This window comes from Mastomys coucha, unplaced genomic scaffold (genome assembly GCF_008632895.1).
Source record: "Mastomys coucha isolate ucsf_1 unplaced genomic scaffold, UCSF_Mcou_1 pScaffold23, whole genome shotgun sequence".
In the NCBI taxonomy this organism is placed as follows: Eukaryota; Metazoa; Chordata; class Mammalia; order Rodentia; family Muridae; genus Mastomys; species Mastomys coucha.
The window spans coordinates 80,960,611-80,974,883 of record NW_022196906.1 but is presented as its reverse complement, the minus strand read 5'-3'; the positions used below and the strand labels follow the sequence as shown (position 1 = coordinate 80,974,883).

Genomic DNA, 14,273 nt, shown 5'->3' with positions numbered 1-14,273 from the left:
GTCAACAATTTTGAATGACAACTTTTATGAATGTTAAGAAAAAAACCACAATTTGAAAAAGGTTTTACTTTTTTCTAAAGCACTTAATTCAAATATTTGACATTTATATAAGAAACAATTTTTCAAAATTTTAATTTTATTGTAGAAAGCTTAAACAGTTTAGACATGTATACAAATATATATTGTAGACGGTCTTACCATGTATTCGTGGCTGGTCTGGAACTAGCTATATAGACCCTTAGACTTATAGATATCTGCCTACCTCTGCCTCCTGACTGCTGAGACTAAAGGCATGAACCACCACACGTAGCTAACAGTATATTTTTATATTGTACATAATTAATAAAATTACTCTTACCTATATAAAAAAAGATCTTTGGCAAGTCGTTTAGGACCAATGATTTTGAAGATGATTTCATATGTTTCAAGTGCTTTCCGATGAACTCCACCTGGTAATGCTGGATGCAGACATTGAGCTAGGCGTTTGCCTATGGTCAGTTTTTTGGGTACTACCTGGTACTTGGCATTATTTTGTAAAACCTTGAAGAAAATAATTTTAGTGAAACTGAGAAAAATGTCTCATTTTATTACTATTTCTTTATAAAAATTATTATAGAAAATTTTTGAAACTTTATCAATACATATTTGAAATTAAAAAAGAAATTAAAGAGGAGTATATTCTTAAAAATATAATTATATGTTAACAGAAATATGTATTTTTAATGAAAGAATAATTTGTACAAAATGTGTAGAGAATAAAGGCACAGATTTTTGTAAATCTTTACTATCTGTCACGAGACAGAAAATCATGAGTACCTTCCTGAGGGTGGTTTATGGAGAGAGAGAAGGAGAGAGAAGGAAAGAGAGAGAGAGAGGGGGGGGATCGATCTCTGTGTATCTACATATGCATGTCTCTCTCTGTGTCTGCATAGGTTGTCTTACCATGTTTTAAATTAGTTTCATCTATAAGCTTAGCATCTTATTTTTTGTTATTTGGATACAATAAAATGTTTTCACTAATGCAGATTAACGTATAAGAAGCTAATTATGTTCTTAATTAGCCTAAATCATGCCCTCATGCCCATAATTCAAAGAACTGCTGTTGAAATAGTTCCCAAATAGCCCTCAAAATGGGACTCTTAGCAATCTTTCAGCAAGACAAAAACCCTAGTTTCCTGAAAGGAAGTCATATTTCTCGGGATATTAGAGAGAGATGAAGATTTCAAAGCTCACATGGTAAATGTTGGAAGTACCTGCACAACACAGCAGCTTGTGTATGCCATTTTAAGGTAAACCCTTAGCATAGTGGAAATAAAAATCTTTTTTCTTATACTAACAGGGTAGTGATCTTGCAACCTATTTTTCTTGCTGTGTATGTTAAGATTTCCTTTCCAATAATGACACAAGAAGCTGTTTGATGTTAAAACAGGTACTGTGAACATATTCTTTGTCTATCTATCCTCTTTCAATATTTAGAAGCATCTCCAATCACTTACAAACAATAATCATACCAAAACTATGTGTGTGAAAGAAGTAAAGTTTGAAAGTAGAATAAAATTGGGTCAAAACAGGAAGCTGAGAGTTGATCAGTGGCCCTTTTATAGGAATTTAACTAAAAGCAGACTATGGAAGAAGGCTCATTCCAAGTCAAGTTCAAAGGCTTAGGGACTATATTTAAAACTGCTTTTGTAAAAAGAACTGACTTGTAACTAGGCTTGCCTAGGCATAAAGTGTGTCTTGTTGATGCACTTACACCATTAGGAAAGGAAATTGCAGTTATTACTTTCCATTTACAGCTTTTCATTTTGGTGCCAGGAACGCCAGAACTTTATCTGATGCTCAATTACAAACTTACCCTCACAGTATCACACACACGCTTCCTAGTCTTGTGCCTTTACAGGAACTACTACTACTACTACTACTACTACTACTACTACTACTACTATTACTATTACTACTACTTACGTCTTTTAAGTGCTATTGTTTCTTTGAATGAGAACTGCTGAAGTGTTAGTAATATGCCTGACAACATAGGCATGAACTCATGAAGTAAAATGCCATTTATGAAAGCTGAGGTTTGGCTGGAGAGATGGCTCAGCAGTTAAGAGCACTGATTGCTCTTCTACAGGTCCTGAGTTCAATTCCCAACAACCACATGGTGGCTCACAACCATCTGTAATGGGATCTGATGCCCTCTTCTGATGTGCCTGAAGACAACTACAGTGTATTCACATATATAAAATAAATAAATCTTAAAAAAAAAAAGAAAGCTGAGGTTCAGCTACATTTTATAGTCTTTACTTCAAGATTTAGCTAAATCTTGTGTAAACAGGCATAAACAGATTACTGCTTTTCATTCCTTTTACTAAGTGGATAATGGATAAGAAAAGCATACCTTGTTGAGTTTTCCAAGTGCTGATATCAAATCTGCCCATTCACTGGAGTATTCAAAATTCTTTAGTGCTTTGTCAATTGCAGCTACATAGTTTCTGTATTTGGAGTCACTCAGTAACTCTAGCTCTTCTGTGTTCATTCTCCCACCGTGTTCTACTAGAGGCCAGTTCCAAAGTCATGCAAAATCATTCCCTACAAGACAGTCCAGAGAAACCAAGGTTACAAAGTAAAGTATGGCAGTGGGTTCATAAAGTCTCGTTACAAAAAAACCAAATGACTAATTTTACAGATTCTTTAACAGAAGCACTCAAAATTCTAGTCAGTATACAGGGTAATATTAATATTCAAAGTAGAAAATGAGCATTTAAACTTATTTAAGCATATAAAAAGAAAAATTTTAATTACTTCATGTTATTTCTGCCCACATTGGTCAATAAAGTTCTGTATATATCCTCTTCTATTTTGATAGCAAAATCTAGTAAGAATGTTTAGATTGAAAATATCAAGGATATAGGAAAGAAAAAAAAGAAACGAGAAACCAAAGGAGAAAAACATCTGTTTTATTTTATTTTGTTAATATTTTCTTCAATAGTTTCATTATTATTTTTATGTTTTTATTGGTTATTTTATTTATTTATATTTCAAATGTTATCCCCCTTCCCAGTTACCCCTCCACAAACCCCCTATCCCATCCCCTCCCCCTGCTTCTATGGGGGAGCTCCCCCCCCCACTCCTGCCTCACTGCCCTAGTATTCCCCTATGCTGCGACATTGAGCCTCCACAGAATCAAGAGTTCACCTTCCCACTGATGCTAGTAAGGCAGAAGTAATGGCAGTACTCAAAAGGTCACAAAAAGGACTTCAGCTTCTAAAGACTCTTAGATAACTTAGATCTGGGACAAGCTAGCTATCATATCATGAAGACACCTTAGGAATTGAACCCATAATGAAGAACTGAGGCTTTGTGTCATCACCATGAGAGAGCCATTTTAAATAGATAATCTGTCATCAGCTAAGTCTGGATTTGAGTGCAGACCCATCTGACACTTGGATGTCACTCTATAAGAGATTCCTAAATCAGTAATACACATGGCTAAGTCAAATTTATTCAGACATGTCGCAGAAAGTTTTCTCACATATACCACTGAGTTTGAGTTATTTGTTATATCACAATAGGTAATTAATAACAAGAATTTAACTGAAGTGAGTATAAGTCTTTTCCAGTTTTTACACTTTTACCTTACACTTCTGTCTGCATGTTGCCTACCAGCTAGGCTGTAGGCCTTGAAAACGGTGTAAGAATAGGCCTCAAGGGCTGCCATAACAGTTTGATGGAGTAAGAAACAGTTTTTCATTAGTCTTCTTTTAAATATAACTCATTTAATACTTTTGTAACTGAATTTGACTCCTTCCTCAAATTTGTACAGAAATTAACCTAAAAAGATCATAGATTTATATTTGACATGTAGAATTATAAAATTCTTAGAAGAAAATATAGAAGTAAAATTGCATGACCTAGAGGTAAACAGCCTTCTAAGAAATAATATTTAAAAAGCAACCAAAGGGAAAAATCCTACTGTATTGATATTTAAAACCTGTGGTGCAAGAAATACCATCAAGACAGTGAAAAGGGAACTGAGCGGGGAGAACATCTATTTTTACCATATCTGACCAAGTACTTGAACAGGTATGTATGTATGTGTGTGTATGTATGTATGTATATATATGTGTATACATATACATATACACCCTCTTCAGGGGACTGGAGAGATGCCTCAGCAGTTAAGAGCACTGACTGTCCTTCCAGAGATCCTAAGTTCAGTTCCCAGCAACCACATGGTGGCTTATGGCCATCTGTAATGGGATCTGATGCTTTCTTCTGGTGTGTCTGAAGACAGCTATAGTGTACTCATGTACATAAAATAAACAAATCTTAAAAAAAAAAAAAACCTGGCTCCTCTTCAATATAAGAAAGTCTTAAGGGGCTAGCGAGATGGCTCAGTGGTTAAGAGCACTGACTGATCTTCCAAAGGTCCTGAGTTCAAATCCCAGCAGCCACATGGTGGCTCACAACCATCCCTGGTGAGATCTGATGCCCTCTTTTGGGGTGTCTGAAGACAGCTACAGTGTACTTACATATAATAAGTAAATAAAATCTAAAAATAAAAAATAAAAAAACAGAAAGTCTTAAAATGGAAAATGTGAGCAGACATATCTACAAAGAAAATATGCAGATGCACAGTACAAAACTGTAAGAATGAGACTCACTGAGATTCATACCCACCTGGCTTACTAGTTAAAATCAGAAATAAACGAAATGTTAGGCAAGCTGTTTTGTTGCCAAGGTGTGGTTTCTATCCCCTCACTACTGACAGAGCAGGGGCTTCCCCTGTAATACTACTCTAACACAGAGAGGCAGCTCATCCTTTTAGAAATTTTCTACTGAGACAAGGCCTTGCTATGTTACTTACACTGGCCTCAATCTTGTAGCCCTCTTGCTTCATTCTCCCAAGCAGCTGAGGTTACAGGCATGTTTCATCTAACATTTTAGAAAGCAGCCATAAGCATACATACATCAATAAACTTGAGATGAAAAAAATAATAAGCAGGACCTGAAAACAAAGCCATAATTGTGGATAATAAAACCTCTAAGATGATAAGGATACTTGTGGGATGAACATATCTAAAACATTTCAAGTTTTGATTTTGAGTGAACATAATGGGAAGCATTAGATTTTCTAAAGGCATATGCATAAACTACAATAAATTCTAATAAGTAAATCTAACAATGTGCTGTATTAGCAGGAAATGGAGTAAACAAAGCATATGCATAACTTTTGCTGATAAGGACAATTTCTTTCCTTGGCAAGATTCCAACTTAAGATAGAACACATCCATTTTGAAGATACACAATCAATATTCAGTGTACATAGGAGGTTAACCTGAGAAGCAATTTAGTAGCAATTCCTACTCATGAAAATAGGAGTTATTTATCAGTAAGCAGAAGGATAATACAATTTTTAAACCTCAATAGATATGTTGTTTATTAATGACCTGCTAAATTTGTGATACTTGTAACTAATGCAGTTGTATTCAACTTTAAGTTTGAATCTGGTAAAAAAAAATCTAGATGGGGGGGAGACAGCTCAGGTGGTATAGTGATTGTCTTGCAAGAATGAAGACTAGAGATTCCCAGAACCCATGTCAAAAAAACCAGGCAATGTAACCTCGCAGAGACTTGATGTGCCGGGGGTGGGGGGGTGGGGGGGACGCAGGAGAACTCCCACTTGCTCAGAGGAGAAGGGGAGGGGGAATGGGGAAGAGGATTGTGGGACAGGGTGACTGGGAGGGGGGTCAGTGAGGGTGACATAGAGTGAATAAGTAAAAATTAAATAATTTTTTAAAAAAAGCCAGGCAATGAACAGCTCAGGAATGAAGTACTTAATATGCAATTAACAACCTGAGTTTGAAGCCTCGGGACTTAGGTAAAAACTGGTCATATGGAGTGTGCCTATGACCCGAGTGCTGTCTAAGTGTGTTCACAGGCAGATGCTGTGAGTTCCTTGGTCAGCCACTCTAGCTGAAACTTCAGCACCAGGTTCAATGAGAGAGCCTATCTCACAAAGTAAGTAGAGAAGCAACTGAAGCAGCCATCTTAGTTTTGTCCTGATCTCCACATACCTGTACATCCTCAGATACTCACACCAACACAGTGTTTTAAATTTTAAAAAGCTTGGTGCAGTGTTATGTGTTTGTAGTTCCAGCACTGAGAATGTGGAGTCAGATGAATCCTTGAATACAACAACAACAACAACAACAACAACAAGACAACAACAACAACAACAACAACAAGACAACAGTGCTGAAGAATACCTGTCTGAAACAAAAGTCAAACCAAACTAAAAGCCATTAGACATTTTCAGTCCCAGGCTCTGACAACTTTTTATTTCTTATTTTTGGATCTATTTAACTTATTTATTGGGTGTGTACATGGAATCTATCTTTTCACAATGAAATATATATAAATATTTACAGTTTTGCTTATAAAATATCAGTAAAATATTCAGTCTTTATATGAATTTGCTTTTAGAGTTCTCATAAGATTGCTTTAATGAGTGAAGATATGTCTATCATGAGCCATATGATATAAACTTTTAAGTCATATTTAATTTATTCTAACATTTTAAAAATTTCAACTATTACCTTATACAAAATAATGTGCTTTTGATAAAAAGAAATGTGGCATACTAAAACAAAGCCATGGGTTTGAATAATTAATAAAACATCTATAAATGGATAGAGACTTTCATGGGATAAAGGTTGGAAAGAATGAAAGGCTGGAGAGATGGCTCAGCAGTCAAGAGCACTGGCTGCCCTTGAAGACCTAAGTTCTGCACAGCACACCTATCAGGCTGCTCACAACTGGCTTGAACTCTAGGAGACCTGACACAATCTGACCTACACTGGTACCCACAGGTGTGTGCACACACTAACTTATAAAAAAATGAATCTTAAAGACTATGCAGATGTAGTTTTATTTAGTGGAGGTTGGGGGAATATACCCATGTATTGATTCTCAAACATGTATATATAGATGCTCATACATGTGTATGCACGTAGAGGCCAGAAAATAACCTTGGGACCTGAAAGTGTGCAGGCCAGGATGCTTTCTCATTCAGCAACTCTCTTGCACATTGGAATTATAGATATGAATTAGCCACTAGGTTCAGTTTCCTCAGTGAGCTAACCACAAAATTAATCAGACATTAGAACATAAACAGGTATGCTACTTTTTAACCTAACATGTAATACAAATTTCAGTTCTTAGGCAATTTTTTCCATATTTTAAGGTTACTTAAGTCAATATTTCTCAAGCTAATTTTAATTAAGGACTAGGTTTTCTCCTATTTTTATCATCTATGGATGCAATTACGGGGATTAGTTATTATAACATAGTTAAATTGCCATAAAGATTTTTAAGTATTTATTTCCATCTTTGTATTTATCTCATCATAGTCTATTAACACAGTATGTCCCTACATGTCACAACATGGCTTAAACAACACACAAACATAATACTTCCCATATTGTGTCAAGAAAACCTATGACTGTCTCTTCCCAAGAAAGAGCTTGGCAAACAGAAACAAAACAAAAAAACCTCACTACTCCAAATATTTAATACAAGAGTCAGGCTTGGTAGGAATTCCTTTAATCCCAGAAGGTGTATCTCTGTGAGTTCAAGGTCATCTGGTCTACATAGTGAGTTCTAGGCCAGGCAAATCTACAGTGAGCAAGACCATGTCAAACAAAGAAGTACAAATAAACAACCCAAAAAGTATTTAATAACAGGATATTTTATGGAAATTCAGAGCATAAAAATGCAACAAAAATAGAGCCTTAGAACATATCAGTCAAGATATCCTGACCACAAAATTAAAATTCCTTACCAGATGAATGACTTGAACCAAGCACCTAGTTTTCTTAAGTCTGGGTTTCCTCATCTATAACAAGATAAAACCTAGTTCAAAGCTTACCAAAACCAAGTAGTATATTTAAGCTATCAGAATGCTTATGACAGAAAATGTTAAAAGCATTCTCTTTATTGCTTCTATCACTCCCTACTAAATCGACATACTACTAGGACTATGCTAATTATGGGTAAATGCATTATAACTAGTCTTGGTTGTGGTCCTGAGTTGTTAGTGGCAAAGTATAAAACTCAGTCTTATCATGAATGGGTTTGTGAACACAAATGAGATGAAGCTCTTTATGATGTGCTTGCTTATGACTTTATTAGTCAACGTCTTTTGAGTTTCATATCAATAGATTCAAGTAATGACCTGATGAAAACATTCAGGAAAGAAAAAAATGCATCTGTATTTTTTTTCTTTTCTTTCTCCCCACCCCCTTTTTTTTTTGCTGGAGGGTAGGGCGGGGTTGGGGTGGGAATTGAACCTAGTCTCTCTCATACTAACATGCACCCTTATCACTAAGCTATACCATCAGTCCCTATGGATCTTTTTTTTTCAATTCTACCTTTTTTATGTCAACATCCAGTAACTAATATAGTATAAAACTATCTTAACAGTCTTTATATTATATTAATGATTTTAAGTATCTTAAAATGATTAAAAAGTGTATAGGAGGATGTGTTTATGATATCTGTAAATAGAACAAAGGAGCCTGAGTCATTGCAGTTTTGGTATGAGCAGGACTAAGGCTTTGGGAATTGCTATCTTGATGATAATTGAGAATTCCTGCACTTAACATCTATTTGATTGTCTGAATAATGGGTGCAGCTTTACTGAGAACTAGGACCACAAACAATATCCTCACCACAACTAAGATATAGAACATTTCCATGCTTCTTAAAATGGTCACCATGTGACCCTTCTATTTCTTCTACAAAATGACTTTTGTTTAAAATAATTTTAAAACATCCCAATCTTCCTATGAAACTAATCACTTCATATAACTTGGTATTATGTTTCTATCAAAATTCATGTTGCAATTCAATTCCTAATAGGATGATTAAGAGTGTGGTCATTGACCATCAGGTCACTGGTGCTCTCTTCATCCATTGATTAATCCATTATCAATGAGTGAAACTCTTCACAGGCTTACTGGTTTACCCCAGACTGGGTCTGCTGTAAGTCTGGCCACTTTATACGGGCTCCTCAACCCAGGGGGGGCACAGCCTAAGGATTCTGCTATTAGTCACCCCCAGAGAGAAAGATCTTACCAGATGTGACATCTTAATTCTGAACTTCCCAGCCTCTAGAACCTTGCACTGAACAAATCTTTACTCTATAAATTAGTCAGTGTACAGCATTATATAAGCATCATGTCCTAGAAACTTGAACTAAAAAATTCAAATTTGTTTTCTCTTAAAGTGAAACAATCAAATCATAATGGCATTTGAAACCTTTCAGGAGTCATTAAAAGTAGTTTTCTGACTTGACCTAAAGAACCATTTGAAAATTTAGTTAGTTCTTTCAGACTGACAACTCAGACAAATTGAACTAGAATTGCCACTAAACATGATTAGTGTGATATTATTTCTCTTTCAAAAAAAAATGAAGAAACATGGCTGTCTATTAAAAAGAAAACAAAGATTTCTTTGAGTAAATGAGGTTCTATACATTTATTTTGTGTTTTATGGCATAAAAAGAGAAAAATTTTAGGAACTAAATACTGCATCAGAGTACTACCTATACTTACTATGCTTCATTTAACTGGTTAAAAAAGTAACTTCCTAACAGGCACATGAAGATTGTCCACTCAGGTTAGTGCTCGCTGCACTCTCCTATGCCGGGGAAGACACAAGAGGGCTGAGGGGTAACAACCTCTAATTACTCACTTCTTTTAAAAAATTATTACTTTCTATGTTCATGCAATCTGTGTTATGTATAGCACATATATGTGGTATTCTTGGAGGCTAGTGCTGGGTGTCAGATCCCTGGAGCTGCAGATACAGCAGGGTGGAGTACTGCTAGGAACCCAATTCAGACCCTCTACAAGAGCAGTGCATATTCCTGATTACTCAGCTATCTCTTCAGCCCAATTACTCCTTTCTAAAGATACACCTGACGGCTGTTTTTATTTATTTATTTTTTTGTTTTGTTTTTCAAGACAGGGTTTCTCTGTGTAGCTCTGGCTGTCCTGGAATTCACTCTGTAGACCAAGCTGGCCTCAAATTCAGAAATCCGCCTGCCTCTGACTCCCAAGTGCTGGGAATAAAGACATACGCCACCACCACCCGGCTATCATTTGGAAATTTAATGTTACAATTAGTATGTCTATTTTACTTTGGTTAAAAGTTCTGACTTTCAGTATTAACTTGACAATAAATAATCATTAACCAATTGTTTAGTTAACAAACTCATAAAACTAGTACTCCTGAGGATTGAAAGATGATGGAAGAAAAAATTCTTAAAGATCTTCAATATTTAGAAAACTGATAGAAAACAAAATATACTAGGAATTCACAAATACAAACTATGCCCTGTATCTTTAGTATGATTCAACCACACATACAATTACTGTAATCTCAAACTCCAAATGACTCCAAGGTATGTTCAGTCTTTCCTTTACATGTCTCCCCATGTTCCAATTCTAATCGTTTTACAACGACAGGGCGTTTCTATTTACAGCAGAAGTAGCAGCATCTGAGAAGCCTTACAGAGCATTTACTAACTGGTAGGTACTCTTTGTTGATGTATTTGTGTTCAGCTTTTATTATTTCATTTTACCCTGACACAGGTGCTATGAGTATTCTCAGATAGGAAACTGAAGCATAAAAATATAGGTCAGGAAACAGAGTTGGATATCTAAACTCGACCAACTTGGCTAAATCACTATTTCATAAGTCTTTTCCTTCTCAAACAGCCCCCTCAGAATAAATGAGAAGAGCCTGCCAACTTCTTTTTTTGTTGTTTTTTATTTTATTTTACTTACTTAATGTATGAGTTGCTGCATGTACACCTGCATGCCAGAACTGAGTATCAGATCCCTTTATAGATGAGCCACCATGTGGGTGCTTGGGATTGACCTCTGGACCTCTGGAAGAACAGCCAGTGTTCTTAACCTCTAAGACACTCTAACTTCTACAAGAGAAAATCCAATCCTACTTCTGCTCACCTTCTTTTTTAAATGCTTGAACTTGACTAATGTTAGAGAAAAATAATCTAACCTGGTTGGTTGGCTGCATCACTGTCCTAATACAGTGATTTTCCTTAGTAAATTTCTCACCTTGGCACAACTATTTCATATCTTCCCAAGATTCTAACCATATCTTCTCTCCTTAATTACTGATGAGTTACCTCAACTATGGCTAAGAGCAGAGTCTGGTACCAGAGGCGTGGAGAGTCACTCAGGAGGCAGAGGCAGAGGGCAGCTTGAATCTAGAAGTTTGCAGGGAAGCAAAATCATATTAACAAGAATAAAAAACAAACACAATCAAAGTAAGACGTAATTAATTAAAAAAGAAGAAGCATGGGGAATGCTTCCAGTTCCCCTCCAGCAAACCTATACCAAGCTTGCCCTATATCCACATTCCCTGCTTTCCCTGCTGGGAACAAGAGAACTTTCCACTAACCGTCCTCCTCTGGTGTGGTCTACGTTTCATTCTCTTTTCTATGCTCTGAGTCCTTAGTATTCCATTCTTCAATAAAAGCTTGTCCTACAAAGGAAAAAGATTTCTATGCAGCCCTGAGTATGAAGTCAAAATTCATCACCTTCCCTGAACTTCCACAGGACCTCTGGCTGGCAACAAGTTTCTCTGTTCTCTCTCACAGCAAAAGTTTATCAAAGGTTTTCTCACATTCAATATTTCATTTCCTTATTCTCTATTTACAATTTAAACAGCTCAAAAATGTCTTATGGTAAAGTCCTTCCAGACCCACATAAATGTCAGCAAGTCAACAGTCACCTTTCTAGCCATTCATCTTACTCTAATACAGCCATGCTTTGTTTTTTGCTTCCTGGACTCTACTCAGGGTGTGTTCATGTGCTGGCCACTTATTTTTGTCACTGGTTATGTCTACCACTCTCAGGAGCAGGCCCCATGGCTAACAACAACACCCTGCCCCACCCATTTTTGTGTTTTTGTTTGGTTTTTGAGAGAGACAGGGACAAAGAGAGGGCAAGCTAGCACTTGATCAAGGGGGAGTGCTAGCAAGCACAAGAGAATGCACAATGACCATGTAAGTGGGTGGGTAAAGTGGTGGGTAGATTCTGGGAAGTGTTGGGAAAGGGGAAAGGATATGATCAAAATATACTGTATTAAATAATTTTAATAGAAAAAGAAAAAAATCTATTTTTCAGACTGCTATAATTTGCTAGTGTTGAAATGTTTTATTTCTTTGTATATATACTATTTATATATGAAGAAACGACATTTTTAGATGACAAGGAAAGACAGCCTGAGAATATTAAAACAGTACATTCATAAAAAGTTAAATTATCTACATGGACCAAATATGCTCATGTCTAGGTATGTAAATGATTGGATATAATATTATACAGGAATATACTAGTATATCAGTGGAGTAACTTTACATAGAGGTAAAAATGAAATCCAAATTGAGTATATCTTATGTCTACATATTAGTCCATTCAAGGGAGTAGGAGAATATGTGGGAAAAAGTTTTGCATAAGCTCTGGGAAGCAAGCAGGGCTGTTAATAGTGCCACTGTCCCCCAGCCCCCAGCTCTCCGCACAGGTATTTTGGTGATCAGAAAGACTGCTTTTGGAACAGCTTTAGCAATGAGCACAAATGTGCCTATCTTTCAGACTCTTTCAGAGTCTACCCATGGACCCTAGATGTTTTACATTTAAATTACAGCAGATTCCTGTGTTTTCATTATATTCCAGGAGCCAATTACTTTTACAAGTAAAAAGCAGAGCACATTACTCCCTCAGGAAGTTCAGAAAGATAAAGCTGATAATCCATTTGAAGCATTATAGTTTTCTTAGCGTGTAAGAAATGCCCTTGTTATAATTTTGACATCTAATTCCAGGAAAGTGAAACACAAGTTCACAGTCTCAATTACCAGTCTTTTTTAGTAATGGGGCCCATATATTTAATCCTATCATTTGTACTTCTCTTCCTGCAAGCAAAATCGCAGCTACTACTCACTAGTCAAGACGTTCTCCCTTCACTTTGTTATCTTTTCCCTATGCCCCAGCTTCTTTTTGTCACTGAAGCTTTACTATAAGATGACACTTAACACTATGCCTCTGAATGGTACCTTATAAGTCAGATCTCGACTTGGCTCATTCTTTATTTCACTATCTTTTTCAATAGTAGAAACATGGTTTAAATTATACTATAGTATCTTGAACATACATATGCTTTGTTCGCTAAAGGCTCATCATCTTTTAAAGCTATAAAGCAACCTAAAATTTACTCTCATTAACTGTCTGTTTCAGTAGTAATAAGTACATAAGTTATAGAGTCTTCTCTGACTTTCATCTTGCAAGCCTAAAACTCCTTATATCCACTAACAATCTCTTTCCTCTCCCTGCCCTGTTCTTGGCACCCACCATTCAGTTTCTGTTTATATGAATTTGACTACTACAGCTACTTTCCACAAGCAAAACCACATAACACTTGTCTTTTCACTATGCTAGGCCTATTTCATTTAGTATACTGTCCTCAACACTATTCACACTGTTGCATGTGTCAAACTTTCCTTTTAAAGGCTGAGTAACATTCTATTACATAGACCACATTGTCTGTTTTATCAGTTTACCTGTAAATGTACATTTAGGCAGTTTCCACCTCCCCAAGCTTACCTATATACACTAATCTAGCTAGCCAGACTGTTCTGAAGGAATCCCTCTCCCCCTTCCAAGCAGATTACAGGCAGCCCACGAGGCCCACCAAGTATTTAGTGGGTTCTGGAGAACCAAACTGCAGTTCTTATGCTTATGTGACAAGTGCTTTATTCTCCCCACTCCAGTGTTTAATGTTTTGTGGAACTATCAGTCTATTTTCCATTTGGCTGTATCATTTTATGTTCCTTGTCCACTGTACACAAGGTTCTAATTTTTTTATAGATGTACTAACACTATTTTCTGTGTAGTGTTTTGTTTTGCAATTAGCTACCCTAAGGGTGAGAGTAGTATTTCTGCAGTTTTCATTCGCATTGTAACACTGAGCTTCTTTTCATATTTATTGGACATTGAGAACTTTGGAGAGATATCTTTTCACAGGCTTGTGCCATCTTTTAATTGGAATGTGTGTAGTTGAACTTAGTTCTTTATGTACGCTGGATTCGTATTTTCTCCTGCTGCACGGGCTGCATTCTCACTGTTGTATTGCCTGGGCTTCTGATGTGTTAGCAGAGACTCACTGCTTTTCTCTATGCTTTTTTT

At 36.2% G+C, this 14,273-nt stretch overlaps 1 protein-coding gene across 11 annotated transcripts in view; it reads right to left on the bottom strand.

The window, feature by feature from the left end:
• The window catches only part of Dop1a (DOP1 leucine zipper like protein A), a 94,503-nt gene that overhangs the window by 72,554 nt on the left and 7,676 nt on the right, over positions 1 to 14,273 (bottom strand). For 9 of the 11 annotated variants that reach the window (XM_031345833.1, XM_031345832.1, XM_031345822.1 and 6 more), the window contains exons 2-3: positions 2,396 to 2,586; positions 359 to 540 (exon numbers count right to left, since the gene is read on the bottom strand). In XM_031345833.1, coding sequence (XP_031201693.1) covers positions 359 to 540; positions 2,396 to 2,533 — 320 coding nt within the window. In that variant the 5' untranslated portion in view covers positions 2,534 to 2,586. Of the gene's footprint in view, positions 1 to 358; positions 541 to 2,395; positions 2,587 to 11,215; positions 11,306 to 11,490; positions 11,575 to 14,273 lie in introns of those variants that run through there. The other 2 variants (XM_031345823.1, XM_031345824.1) reach the window with 2 other exon arrangements.